The sequence below is a fragment of the Protobothrops mucrosquamatus genome, unplaced genomic scaffold, assembly GCF_001527695.2.
Source record: "Protobothrops mucrosquamatus isolate PMUCROS unplaced genomic scaffold, P.Mucros_1.0 scaffold1744, whole genome shotgun sequence".
Lineage (NCBI taxonomy): Eukaryota > Metazoa > Chordata > Lepidosauria > Squamata > Viperidae > Protobothrops > Protobothrops mucrosquamatus.
In genome coordinates this window covers 74480-88972 of record NW_015387887.1, presented here as the reverse complement: position 1 = coordinate 88972, position 14493 = coordinate 74480, and the positions used below count along the sequence as shown (strand labels likewise).

General features: G+C 41.9%; 1 protein-coding gene across 2 annotated transcripts in view; it reads left to right on the top strand.

Moving 5' to 3' along the window:
• OGDHL (oxoglutarate dehydrogenase like) overlaps nt 1–14493 on the top strand; it is a 45486-nt gene that overhangs the window by 23844 nt on the left and 7149 nt on the right. For both annotated transcript variants that reach the window (XM_015823023.1, XM_029285470.1), the window contains 5 exons: nt 306–408; nt 1849–1977; nt 4248–4398; nt 8186–8313; nt 12944–13122. In XM_015823023.1, coding sequence (XP_015678509.1) covers nt 306–408; nt 1849–1977; nt 4248–4398; nt 8186–8313; nt 12944–13122 — 690 coding nt within the window. The remainder of the gene's footprint in view (nt 1–305; nt 409–1848; nt 1978–4247; nt 4399–8185; nt 8314–12943; nt 13123–14493) is intronic.

Below are 14493 nucleotides of genomic sequence, written 5' to 3'. Positions count from 1 at the left end.
CGATGGGGGATGCTAGTTTTGTGATAAGGAACCGTTGATTGACCTTCTTCTATATGTAGAAAAGGTTGTGACTTCTAAGTCTTTAAAAATAAAGTAACATTTAACATCTAGCACCGTTAAGCAAAACAAGAACAAAGAACGGTACACGTGATGAATTGAATAATAACCAGAAACGTGAAAAGCAAATCAATCAGGAACAAGGGATGGGAGATTTGATTGTTGCACACGACATACTATTTCTAAAATGGGCACTGGTTCTACATGATGACAGTCTGTGATTTCTCCCTCCCCCTTCTATTCTACAGGAAGAAATTGCAAAATATGATAAGATCTGCGAAGAAGCTTACACCAGGTCCAAAGATAATAAAATCCTCCATATTAAACACTGGCTTGATTCTCCTTGGCCAGGTATCAAGATTGTTGCAATTGCATTGAGATGCTCAGCTTTTCAGTGTTTCCTTCCTCCTTCCCTCTTAAGCATAGTTAAGGATGCATATCATGTTTCCACGCATAAAAATAATGCATTTTGATTGGTTAAATATTGTTATTGGGGTGATCAAGGGTATCGGCACAGGGAACGTGTAAAAAAGGGGCGGAGTCCCAATGGCACAATTATGGCAGTCTAGTTGACTGTTTTGACACACACACACACACACACTTCCCAGCATCCCTTATGGTGGTGCACCACTTTCTTATTATTTCCCTCTAATCATCCTATGTCTGTCCCTTTGTGGGCCTTTTCGAACATTAAATTTACAAAACGGAAGATGTGGCCAGCATGCTTGAGAAACAAAAAGGAAGTGGTGCCTTCAGCAAATCACCCTTCCCACAAAAGAGGTTAAAAATATTTCACTTTCCATCTCCTATATCCTAATCATATTTTTTCTGTTAAGATCTCTGAAACCACCAAGCCGGAAAGACTTTTCAGCCTAAAAGTGGTTTGTCATCTCCGTAGAAATCATCAAACGTTGGGTGGTCAACATGTCTGAATAAATACATCGTATCTCGGAATATATAATATTAATTGGTGGGACCCCGTGTGGTGTAGGAGGTTGAGCCCTTTCTCAGAGTATGACTTGGAAGTTGGCCATAATTTTGCAATCAATTTGATTAAAGAAAAGAATACCATTAATCTCATTTCCTCTTGGAAACCACTTCTGGACTTTGTGCTTGAGGTGGGAAAAAAAATGAAACGTTGATTCTGGGTTCCGCTGTTTAGGTAGATTTATTATTATAGAAATGGCTAGCCTATATTATTATGCAAAAGTAAAAAAAGTTTAGGTTGTATGTTATTACCTTATTGTCAGGCCTGCCTCAGCTTGGGCATTTAGGAAACCAAGTCCCTGGACTCTCAATTGACTGAGAGAGAGGGGGGGAGGAGAGGGAGAGGAAGAGAGAGAGAGGGAGGGAGGGAGACAGAGAGAGAAAGAGAGGGAGGGAGAGAGGGAGGGAGACAGAGAAAGAGAGAGGGAGAGAGAGGGAAGGAGGAAGAGGGAGAGAGAGGGAGGGAGGGAGAAAGGGAGAGAGAGAGAGGGAGAGGGAGAGAGAGGGAGGGAGGGAGGGNAGAAAGGGAGGGAGAAAGAGGGAGCGAGAGAGCGAGAGGGAGAGAGGGAGGAAAAGAGAGAGAGGGAGGGAGACGGAGAGAGAAAGAGAGAGGGAGAGAGGGAGGGAGGGAGACAGAAAGAGAGGGAGGGAGAGAGGGAGGGAGAAAGAGAGAGGGAGAGAGAGAGGGAGGGAGGGAGAGGGAGAGAGAGAAAGGGAGGGAGAAAGAGGGAGCGAGAGAGAGAGAGAGAGGGAGAGAGAGACTGAACAGTTTTGAATACTATTCCAAATATCTCTCTTTTCCAGGGTTTTTTAACCTGGACGGCGAACCGAAGAGCATGACCTGTCCTCCCACAGGCATCCCCGAGGAGGTACTGACCCACATTGGCCAAGTGGCCAGCTCTGTACCCCTTGAAGGCTTCAAAATCCACGGAGGTGAGAAACGGCTTCGTTCCTTCTGGGTTGGGGATATCAGCTCCTCTTCTCCTCCAGACAGGTGGTAGCGCTTCCATCCCACGAAAATGCCATGTTTCTTTCTCTCCCTCGTTCCCACGATGGTTTTCCAAAGAGGAAGCATTTCCCTCCCCCCCCCCCACACACACACACTTCACTACCCCTAGCAGTTTACCACATGGGCGTAAGAGTTCATGGCTCTTTGAATCTGAATATTGGATTTGAATGTCAGGTTCATTAATTATGCTTTTCTAGGTAACTGAACTGAAACCACCAGGAAGAATTTGTTAGCTTTAACGACCTAGGCAAATATTGCAGTTGGGATTAGTGCCAGCCTAACGGCAAATGAAGTAATAAGCTAATAGAGTAAATAGAGTAGTAGCAGATGTTCTTATTGATCGTAAACGCAGGCCTCGTGCCTTTTACAATACAGCTCATTGTACCTATGCATTCCTCCTAGTCAACATGCAAAGTTAAAAGAAAAAAAAAAGTTTTTGCATGATGGACTTTTTTTTTTTTTTTTAAAAAGCAGAAAGCAGAAATAAGCTGAAAAGGCAGGGTTGTGAAGGAAAGCAAAAGTTGTGTCTACTGCAATTATTCTGTATCTCTACATTTAAAAAAAACCTTGCTTTAACTTGTTCTCCTAGGCACTGTCCAGCTTCTCTAAATAGTCAACTTTATCACGAACTAACTGAAGATATTTTCACATCTGTACATCTCTAGTCATACTGTGTGGGTCTGATAACAAATTATTCAATCAGCTGGCTATATTTTAATTATTTTTTTTCCCCTTTCCTTTGAGATTGATCAACAGGAGGTTTAGGCAATTAAAATGCCCAAGAAGCCTTTATTGCAATGCTTTCAATTATGATTCTCTAATGTTTTGTGTTCAAGTGGCATGCAATTAACAAAAATGTTCTTACTAAGTTACAATATCATTACTCATTAGGAAGCATTTGAAGTATGGCTAAAACAGTTCTGTAGTTGCTAGAATGTTTGATGCGTGAATATTTCATTAAATCCATATAGACATTTCTGGAACCCTGAAAAGTAATAATGCATCTATGAACCATTTGCTTGTTATTTTAGGGGCGTCTGTAAATGTTTCTAATTTTGAAGAGACAATTGTTAGACTGATTCGATTGCAGTTTATCAGACACGCTAGAGTTGAAATTTGTCAGTTGCAACCAAGTGAAATCTTGCTTGTTTCATGAAATAGATGGGGACTTGCCCACAATATTAAAGCCTTAATATAAATCTAGACAGGGACTTTGCTTCTGTTGCGAAACTTCACACATTCAGCAAACCATCTCATCCTCCATGAATGAAATGCAGAATGTGCTTTATTTGTTAATAGGTATTTCTGCAACTTTTTGTTGCTTGTTTCACGAAATAACACAATTTAAAATTTAAAAGTAGGCATTTAGATAAACAGGTAGAGGTTAAAAATGCCAATAAAACTGAGAAGCGAAGGCTAAGTTGTTTGGCATTTGGAACTTTATCATACAGGAAGACAGATGCTGATCTGGGGTTCAATCTTTTTTTAAAAATGCAAATATATTACTGGTAAGAAGAGTATTAAGGAACACTGGAAGTTTTTAAGAAGAGACTGGACAGCCATTTGTCTGAAATGGTATAGGGTTTCCTGCCTGAGCGGGAGGGTTGAACTAGATGACCTCCAAGGTCCCTTCCAACTTTTTTATTATTATTATTATTATTATTATTATTATTATTGTTGTTGTTGTTGTTGTTGTTGTTGCTGTTGTTGTTGTTGTTGTTGTTGTTGCTGTTGTTGCTGTTGTTATTATTATTATTATTATTATTATTAAGGTATCAATTATTGTGAGGCTTTGTATGTGACTGCTCAAAGTGTTCTGTTACTTAACAATGACAAGGTAAATAATAAGACAGAACTGAAAACCTACCAGGAACTTAATTACATGGAAGTTTTGCGAGTTGAATTTCTGCAGCTAGCAGAAATGTACAAATCGTCAAGAAGGAAAGCCAATTCAAGGTTTAAATGAGGCCCCCGTGGAATTCAAGTATTATGTCTTTCAGCTCTTGGGGATAACTGATTTATATGGTTTATTTATTGGCTAGAATTTTTGTCCCAGCTTTATTGTTTTATAAGGAGCTCAAGGTGGCGAACGAACATAATATTACTCCTTCCTCCTTCCATTTGCTTTGCAAGTGAGAACAAGTCAAGAGCAATCCCATTACGACTCCTTTTTTTTTTTTCCTGCCACCTTTAGGACTTTCTCGGATTTTGAAAAGTCGACTGGAAATGACCACGAACCGGGTTGTTGATTGGGCCCTGGGAGAGTACATGGCTTTTGGATCGCTATTGAAAGAGGGCATTCACGTCCGGTTAAGCGGTCAGGATGTAGAACGGGGGACTTTCAGGTGAGCTGTCAATCATCTGTTATCTATTGGGGAGAAAACAAAAAAAAGTTTTATGGAGATTCCCAGTCATCCAGGTCACGTTGTCCCATAGGTGCTTTCCCAAAAAAACAACTGACTTTCTTGGCTTTTCCTTTGAAAACGTTTCTCTTCTCATCCAAGAAGCTTCTTCGGTTCCGACCGAACGGTGGGGAATGGAGGGATCGCAAAGGATGGCAAAGAATATAAATCCTTCCATTCCCCACCATTTGGTCAGAACTGAGGAAGCTTCTTGGGTCAGAAGTGAAATGTTTTCAAGGGAAAAAAAAACTAAAGAAGCCCAGTTACCTTTTGGAAAAGCACCTTTGAGACAAACATAAAAGATTTTACTCAGAGCTGGAGCTCATATTGGTCTGCCTCGAAGTTACGGCACATTATTGGCATGCAATATAATAATAATAATAATAATAATAATAATAATAATAATAATAATAGTAATAATAATAATAATAATAATAATAAGTAGTAGTAGTAGTAGTTAGTAGTAGTAGTAGTTGGAAGGGACCTTGGAGGTCATCAAGTCCAACCCCCTGCTCAGGCAGGCAACCCTATACCATTTCGGACAAATGGCTGTCCAGTCTCTTCTTAAAAACTTCCAGTGTTGGAGCATTCACTGCTTCTGGAGGCAGGTTGTTCCACTGGTTAATTGTTCTCGCTGTCAGGAAGTTTCTCCTTAGTTCTAGGCTGCTTCTCTCCTTGGTTAGTTTCCACCCGTTGCTTCTCGTCCTGCCTTCAGGTGCTTTGGAGAATAGCTTGACACCCTCTTCTTTGGGGCAGCCCCTGAGATACTGGAAGACTGCTATCATGTCCCCCCTCGTCCTTCTCTTCGTTAAACTAGACATCCCCAATTCCAGCAACCGTTCCTTATATGTTTTAGCCTCCAATCCCCCAATCATCTTTGTTGTCTTCTCTGTACTCTTTCTAGAGTCTCAACATCTTTTTTACATCGTGGTAACCGATGTATTTTCTGTAACATTTGGAATGTTCGTTAATAAGGGGACACAAATTATACAGGGCAGCAGATTATGAATCCCCGAATTCTAAATTGACTGCGAGAATTCTTAGAAGTGTCAGGAGCAGGATTATTATTATTTTTTTTACTTAAATACGGAGAAGAGAAAGGAACTGCCTGAAATTTGTGAGGATGAGATTCTCCCTTTGTTTCAAAGAAATGTAGACACCATTCAGAAGTTGCTATTACTCTAGAAAGAGTACAGAGAAGAGCAACAAAGATGATTAGGGGACTGGAGGCTAAAGTATATAAGGAAAGGCTGCTGGAATTGGGTATGTCTAGTTTAACGAAGAGAAGGACGAGGGGGGACATGATAGCAGTCTTCCAATATCTCAGGGGCTGCCCCAAAGAAGAGGGAGTCAAGCTATTTTCCAAGGCGCCTGAAGGCAGGACGAGAAGCAACGGATGGAAACTCATCAAGGAGAGAAGCAACCTGGAACTAAGGAGAAACTTCCTGACAGTGAGAACAATTAACCAGTGGAACAACCTGCCTCCAGAAGCGGTGAATGCTCCAACACTGGAAGTTTTTTAGAAGAGACTGGACAGCCATTTGTCTGAAATGGTATAGGGTTTCCTGCCTGAGCAGGGGGTTGGACTAGATGACCTCCAAGGTCCGTTCCAACTTTATTATTATAATTATTATTATTAATTACCATTTGCTTTCTAAATATGATTGAGAATTTTACTGTTTCCAAAAGGAATAGTTGTCTCTCTGTACGTTTTAGTAAAAATGGCAAAGAACCCTTCCTGCCTACCGCTCATAGAAAACTTTTATTTATTACGGGATGACGCCTCTCTGTTTTATCCCGAAAACTAGAATAAAGCTCGCTGTTCAAGTTTGCTCTTTTAAAAAAAAAAAAAATGAGGCGAGAAGCGAACTTAAATTTGCTCTCCCAGTTGGCTTTTCATGGTCATTCTCTCACACCTTTGACTCAAGCTGGTCTCGTTTTTATGATCTTAATTTGTTTCGGAGTTCTACTTTGCTAAGGGCTCTTTTTGGTAGGCGCATGAGAAGATCGGAGCTCCTGGCTGCAGCTTGGGGAAGCATATGTCCACCGAATAGCTATTTTCAGGGTAATAAGCCCTTCTTTTTCCTTCCGTGGTTCTAGAAGTTGAACATATTGGTGTGTCTCACTCAGTTAGTCCTGCTCGGGGAGTTAATGGATTACGGTAATTACTTCAATCGTCTCTGTGTTGAGAATGGTCCTCGGTGCCCCATTTTAATGGTGATTAATGGCGCTCTGGAGGGCGCTCAGCAACGAATGCGTGGAGGGTGCATAGGAAAGAATGCGCTGTTCTCAGCTTCGGTCTTGAGGATTGCTTAAGGAAGTGGAAACCAAGGAGATGCGATACAAACAGCTCATGTCTAAAAGCAATGAGTAGTAGCATTTCGCTGCCGTAATTTGAGAGAAAGCAGCCGTGTTGCGTAATAGCTTCCACACTTCATATTTTATGGAGTATAACTGCTTACCTCGAAAAGCTTCACGCCTTGCATAACAACAGCACCAAAGTTACCTTTGGCGGCTGAGAGGCAGCGTCAATTCGCACGGCGTTTAAGGGCTTCATTCCGTTCCTCCGATTTTTATTTTTTTTATTTTTTTTCCAATCTCGATGTCAGTCTAATGACACCGGTTGTGCCTTCGTGCGATCTTCGGGATACGGTGATGTTGGGAAAGGATGTGAGACGTCGTCAAGGAGAGCACTAATTTAAATTGAATCTAAAGTAGGAAGTCTTTTGGTTAAACGCCAACCACTCTATCAGCGATGGCGAACCTTTTAGAGACCGAGTGCCCAAACTGAAACTCAAATCCCACTTATGTATTGTTGGTTGCCGGGTGGGTGTGGCCCAATAGGAGGGCATGGCCCATTGGGTGGGCATGGCTGCGGTGCTAACGGCAGACTGGGTGGGAGTAAAAAATTCAATCAATCAATTCCAACTTTGCGAGATCTTTTTTTTTTCCCGCGAGAAGTTGAAATTGATTGATTGATTGAACCTTTTTTATTTTTTCCACATGGCAGTGGAGGACTAAAGCAAAACAGTTTTATAAAACCCAGCTGAAGGCCTAAGACTGGGGCGACAGCGCGCGTGCCCCACAGAGAGGGCTGTTTTAATATGCTGTGCACCGCCCTGAGTCCTTCGGGAGAAGGGCGGTATATAAATTAAATTATTATTATTATTATTATTATTATTATTATTCTGTGTGCCACCTGTGGCACGTGTGCTATAGATTCGCCACCATGGCACGCGTGCCATAGGTTCGCCACCACGGCACTATATCTTGGCCTGAATCCACCAGCGGTCAGAGAGACGGCTCAACGAAAATTGTCTTTGGAGATTCTCAACCATCCAGGTCATGGTTGCCCCAAAGATACTTCTCCAAAAGGCAACTGGACTTTCTTGGGGAGTTTTTTTTCTTCTTTGAAAACGTTTCACTTTCTCATCCAAGTTACCGAAAAGGCAACTGGACTTTCTTGTTTTTTTTTTTCTTTTGAAAACATTTCACTTCTCGTCCAAGAAACGTCTTCAGTTCTTGGATGACGAGCGAAAAGTTTTCGAGGGAAAAAAAACCAAAAACAAGAAAGTCCAGTTGCCTTTTGGAAAAGCAGCTTTGGGATCCAAGGCAAGTTCTTGCAGTGCTACATTTAAGGTGCCCAAACGTTCAAGTGTTTCATACCCCCCCCCCCATTGCATTTTGTTTTTCAAATTCTTTCCAACTGGCTTGCGGACAACCTTTGTAGCCATCGCCACCATGTGCTGCATGATCAAAACGTCGACAAAAGGACTTGTGTTCCTATGAACCACCTTTGGGAGCAACAGGCTCCTTATACCGTGTGCAACAGCTCTCTCTCAGAATACGGAGTCCTGGGTAAGTTGGATGGCTTTCTTTGGCATTATTTAGCTTAGATGGACGTGCATAGCTTGGACAATCAGATTGAACTATATTTCGATAACATGCCAATGTATTCATTAGATTTTTCTAAAAACAGTAATCCATGATTCATATATTCATCTATAAAATATAGAAAAAACGAACACCAGGATAAAAATAAAACAAACCTGTTTAATACAAACAAGTTTGTAAGTAAAAGAATTACCAAGCTTTCATCGGCCCGACTGCCGACGTCATCAGGGTTGGAATGCTAGGTGATTAGGAAGCTTGCCTATATAGCTACCTGTCTCTGCGCCTGGCTTCTCGAGCGCGTAATCGGCCCGTTAGTTGTATTACTCTGCAACGTGCTAAGTTGATTCACATCCGGCAGCCTGTTGGTGGACCCGGTGGTTATGCCCAGATCCTCCATTACTTTTCTAGCGCGCGTGCAAGTGCCTGGGGGATGGCTGTCAAGCTGTCTGTGTCTCTCTTGACAGCCATCCCCCAGGCGCTTGCACGTGCGCTAGAAAAGTAATGGAGGATCTGGGCATAACCACCGGGTCCACCAACAGGCTGCCGGATGTGAATCAACTTAGCAGGTTTGTTTTATTTTTATCCTGGTGTTCGTTTTTTCTATATTTTATTGATATGTGTTTTCCCAGGATTCGCATTTTTAATGTTATTAAGGACATATATATATATATATTTATATAGATAGATAGAGAGACCTGCATACCTGTACCCATGAAAATCTACGAAAACATATATATATATATATCTTTCATCAGTCCTCTGCTGACATCGTCAGAGTAAAAGCCAGTGGTCGGAAGACCTGCTTATATGACCAGCTGTTTTAGCAATCTGGTTTACCCACCCCTTGTTCTCCCCCACTCAGCTGTGTTGCTCCTAATCGTGCTGTGCTCGTCTGCGTCCATTTGACTCTTGCCGTTTTCCCACCCCCCCGCCTGTTCCGCTCGCCCGTTCTGCCACTTGTGATCGCCCCAGAGTCATTGCTGGATCACCCCTTTTGCCGTCTCGTCTGGTAGCCTCAGTAAGTTGCAGCGTAGTCCCGTCTGGGGGTGTTTTCTCCATCATGCGTCTCGTCCTGATCGCGCTGGCCTCCTGTCTCTCCCCCAATCCCGCAACGGGCCGCGTCGGAATCTCCACCCTTCCACTTGCTGGGGTCTCATGCCGCTCTATGAGTGGGCGTCCCGGATCTCTCCTGTCTCCAGTTGCCCCATGTGCAGGTGGCACTCCTTGCGCTTGCCCATCCTGCCGCGTGCGGACACCCAGCGTCACCACTGGATCACCACTGGCGAGTTTTTAAGATAATCAGGAACAAATATATATATTTGACAACAATATACATTTCTCTCCGCAGCAATCTAAAACTAATAGGGTTGTTGGTGTTTCTAACATAGATGTTTGTACGGTTAAGGATATTAAAATCGCTGTTAAGAAAAATCAAGATTTTCACAGTGTGTGCCACGCTACGTACACTAATCAAACAAGTGGTAAGGAAGAACTTATCACTCAGACACAAAACTCAGACACAAAACAGGTTGTGTGGAAAACAAACAGTGGGTCAGTCAAAAAGGACTCAGCCTATACACCAATAAACAGGGTGAATTAGAAATTCAGGTAAATGAGGATCTGATATTCTTGCCATTACCAAAACTTGATGGGATGAAACCCACAAATGGAATATACAGCTAGAGGGATTTAAATTGCTTAAACGAAGCAGATCTAATAAAAGCGGAGGTGGAGCTGTGCTCTCTCTCTAAGAAATAACTATATCTCTACAGAAATACAGCAGGACAATGACGAAAACCCACTTGAATGCATTTGGCCCATTATAAAAAGAAAAAAGAATGGCATTGCTATAGGTGTGTACTACAGGCCACCCACAATAGAAGTTACTTTTATATAAAAGGGTGGGACATCTTCTCTTGATAACAAACATCTCTTTGGGGATGTACTAGGAAAAGACAGAATAGTTATAGAATTCTCCAACTTTTAGGTGGGAGAGGCCACAATACTATGGACATGATACGGTGATTTTAGAAGCCAATCCTATGTTATATTTTAATTCCTTTTGACATTAACTTAATCATCCTCTCTGATGTCTTGTGTTCTTTAACTAGCAGCGAGTTAGCTATTTGGAGCCTGGTAATGAAACGGTACTGCTGTCGTGCGGCCCATGTTAAAACAGCTTTGCCTGTATAATATTGACATTAATTCTGTGAAATAAATCCGATCAATTCCTGGAGGTCTTTTCTCTCAAAATAGTTTGCAGGCTTGAATCTCTGCAGTCTACATCATAAGTGACAAGTACATGAGACCTGTCAGGCACAGTTTGCTGGTGGGTTGAAGGTATGGTGACAGGCTACAGAACCTCTCAAGGACCACTATCTCAGTTCTTGGGACAGTTTGAAAAATTGGTGGCTCCTGCAGAATGCAAGGGAGTGAATTGGCCACATAGACCGTGGCATGTAGTGGATGGGGGGAGTTGAAATCCTCCTCATCACTTTACAGAGAGATCATCAAGTGTAGCTCACAATTACATGGAAACAGTTTAATCTCATCATCTTCCAAAGTGTTTTTGGACTTGGAAATGTAGCAAACAGACCTGGAATTTTTGTTGGCGGCCTTCCTTCCAATTTCTTATCGGAGCCGACCCTACTGTCTTCAACTCAGTAAATTTAACATTGAGGATGGAGTCAAATAAAGTTCACCGGCTTCCTGCAGAGATGAACTGGATTTTAAGAACCCCAGAACGATTTTTTCCACGTCATTCTTTTTTTTCCCTATTTGCAAACTCAGGCTCTAGGTACGGAAAATGAACTCCACACGCGGAAGTCTATTTTTCCAGTTTATTTAATTATTCCTCATCAAATTTCCCCGTCGTTTTAGTAACTAGTTTTACTTAAATTTGTATACACAGAGTCATCTATCAGCACATTACACGGGCGAGGATTTGTGTTCTTATCCCCCCCCTTTGACTTAAGTTGAAGATAAAGTCTTTTTTTAAATAAATGTTTTATTGATTTTCTAATTTTACATTTAAGCATTTCAAAAGGCAATGTGGTGGCTGGGCCAATCAATAATACAATGACGTACAAATATCTTCGGTACAAATCTCAAGCTACTACATCCAATTTTTCCTCTCTTTTCCCCTCAGTGTTCACTGTCTCCTGTCTAAACTAATACAATTCTGATTAAATCGACTAAATAAAAATGACATTCTTACATTTATCAATAATTTTTGACTTATACATATCCTTATTATTTTAACATTCAATTTTCATAGACAATCAATGTCCTAGTTACTTTCCCCCAATTTTTAATTTCCCGTTGATATTTAACTTTAACATTTCGCATTTATAATGTCCAAGTTTGAAGTAACCAAAGTTCCCATTATCACAAACGATCATGAAGATAAAGTCTTAATAGGCATCACACAATCCCTTCGTACCCTTACCAAACCGGTGACCTATTTCGGTACAAACACTTAAGGAAAAGATAGCTTGAGGGCAGAAGATGAGAGAGAAAGAGAGAGAGAAAGAAAAAAAAGAGAGAGAGAGGGAGAGAGAGAAGATCTTTTATCTGACAGACATTGTCTGCCATAGTGACACAGGAGACATAAAGACAAATAGCTCAGCGTTGTCATGGGTTATTAAAAAATAAATTAGGTTAGCATCATTTAATGTTTTCATGAGGTCTCCAGCTCTGCTTGAAATCTTGTATTATGGGACAACACAACAGAGTGGCAGAGAGATCACAGCTATTCTGGCCATTTGCTATTATTCTGCTTGAATAGTAGCTGTGCAAGAATTGTGCTGGTCATTATAGTAGGTTTCCCCCCCCCCCATTCTTTTAGTGATTATTTAATGCCCCAGGTCATCCCCAGTGTCGGTATTTTACCATAAATTTGTTAATCCTTTTGTAGAGAAGAGAGAGAAAATTAAGAGATTCATTTAACATTTGAAAGCATTCCAGCTGAATTTAGAATATGGCTACTTTAAGGAATTGAAACTGCACCAACTTTGGCCCTGGACTGTAATTAATATAGGTTTTGATGTCATTTGGCATCAACTTGGCATCCTTGGTGCTGCTGCTGTTATTATGTTATTATTGTTATTCTTGGGATGGTGGCATTGTTCAGTGGGTGGCGTTCCTTCCTTCAAGAGTGGGGCATTGGAATTTCATTTTAATGTATGCCATTGTGTATTAAGGCAAGTGACAATAAAGGCTGCCTTATCTTATTGCGTTTAGCTGGGTTCTTGATGTTTCCTAATCTGGTTTCCCATCCTCCAGATGTGTAGCACACGTCTGGCTACACATCAAGAGCTCAACAATTCAATCCTGAACTATAGATACAGGCAATCCTTGTTAACTGACTGTTGGCAGTTACAAAAAGGATGAAAAAGTAGCATGATGACCAGTCTCCTCATTTACAACTTTTGCAGGTTGTAAACGGAGCAAAGGAAAGCTGAAGTCCAATCCGAAGCAGAGTTTTACGATGCTTTGCTTAATGCCTGATTTGCCGGTCACTGCACAAGGACTCCCTGTATTTTCCATTATGGCAACTATTGGGTTTAACAGCATCGTTTCTTTTCTCGCTTAGGTTTCGAACTTGGTTTTGCGATGTCGAGTCCCAACGCGCTTGTGTGCTGGGAAGCTCAGTTTGGCGATTTTCACAACACGGCCCAGTGCATCATTGACCAGTTTATCAGTTCTGGGCAAGCCAAGTGGGTCCGTCACAACGGAATTGTGCTTCTTTTGCCCCATGGAATGGAAGGAATGGTAGGCCTTTCAGCAATCCAAATCCTACTTCTGTGTCGGCAAGAAGCCGGTTTTCTTTCTGCTGCTTTGAAATAATGCATTTTCCCCCCGAAGTATTTTGCCATTCCTGTATGAATAGGTTTTTAAGATATAGGCCAGGGATAGGCAACCTTGGCTCTTTTATGACTTGGGGGCTTTAACTCCCAGAATTCCTGAGTCAGCCGTGCTGAGGGGAAAGGGAGAGGTTTCCAAGCTGAGCCATGCTGGCTCAGGAATTCTGGGAGTCATAAAAGAGCCAAGGTTGCCTATCCTGACCTAGATGATAGATAGATAGATAGATAGATAGATAGATGGATGGATGGATGGATGGATGGATGGATGGATGGATGGATGGATGGATGGATGGATGGACGGACGGACGGACGGACGGACAGATGGACAGACAGACGATAGATATACCTAGTCCAGGGGTAGGCAACCTTGGCTCTTTTATGACTCGTGGACTTCAACTCCCAGAATTCCTGAGCCAGCCACGCTGAGGGGAAAGGGAGAGGTTTCCAAGCTGAGTCATGCCGGCTCAGGAATTCTGGGAGTTGAAGTCCACGAGTCATAAAAGAGCCAAGGTTGCCCACCCCTGGTTTTAAGAAGAGATTGGACACTTGTCCGAAATGGCATAGGGGTCTCCTGCTTGGGTGGGGGGGAGGGGTTGGACTGGAGGACCTCTAAGGTCCCTTCCAACTCTGTCACTCTGTTTTCCTGTTATTCTTTCTATGATCACGTGTATCCACCCCGTGAAAGCCCAAAGAAAGTCCAGAACGCTATAGGATCTCCTACCTTAGGCAGGAGGTTAGACTAGAAGATCTCCAAGGTTCCTCCCAACCATCCTATTATTATATGTTCTGTATGCTTGAAATAGGTTCATGGAATAATAGGATTACAAGAGGACTTTGAGCTTCCCTGCCTGGTTCAGGAATCCTCATTTCGTCAACAGTTCTTCCACAGTGTGACTCTTTTGTGATGAAATAAAAATATTAGCGAAGAAGACTGCAGATGTTTTTAAGTGATTTAATATAAACTGGAGAATGAGCCCCACTCGTTTTAGTAAGTCTGGAGGCTGAGAGATTTTATAGAATTATAAAGCATTCCATACTTAACAATAAACACACTTGGCCGTGAGCTACTAAATCTGTGCAGCAGCCCATCCGTGGCGAAGGCTACCGCTTATACTCAGCAGTTTGAATCAAGTGATATAAATTCACGTAATGATTCAAACAGGATTTCTACTGTTAAAAAAATCTTGCCGGACCAGCTTGTATATCTTGGGGGTCTCCTCTGTAGCTGTTGATATTGTACTGCACTGTGCTGGAGCAGTTCTGCCTGAAATGGCCATTT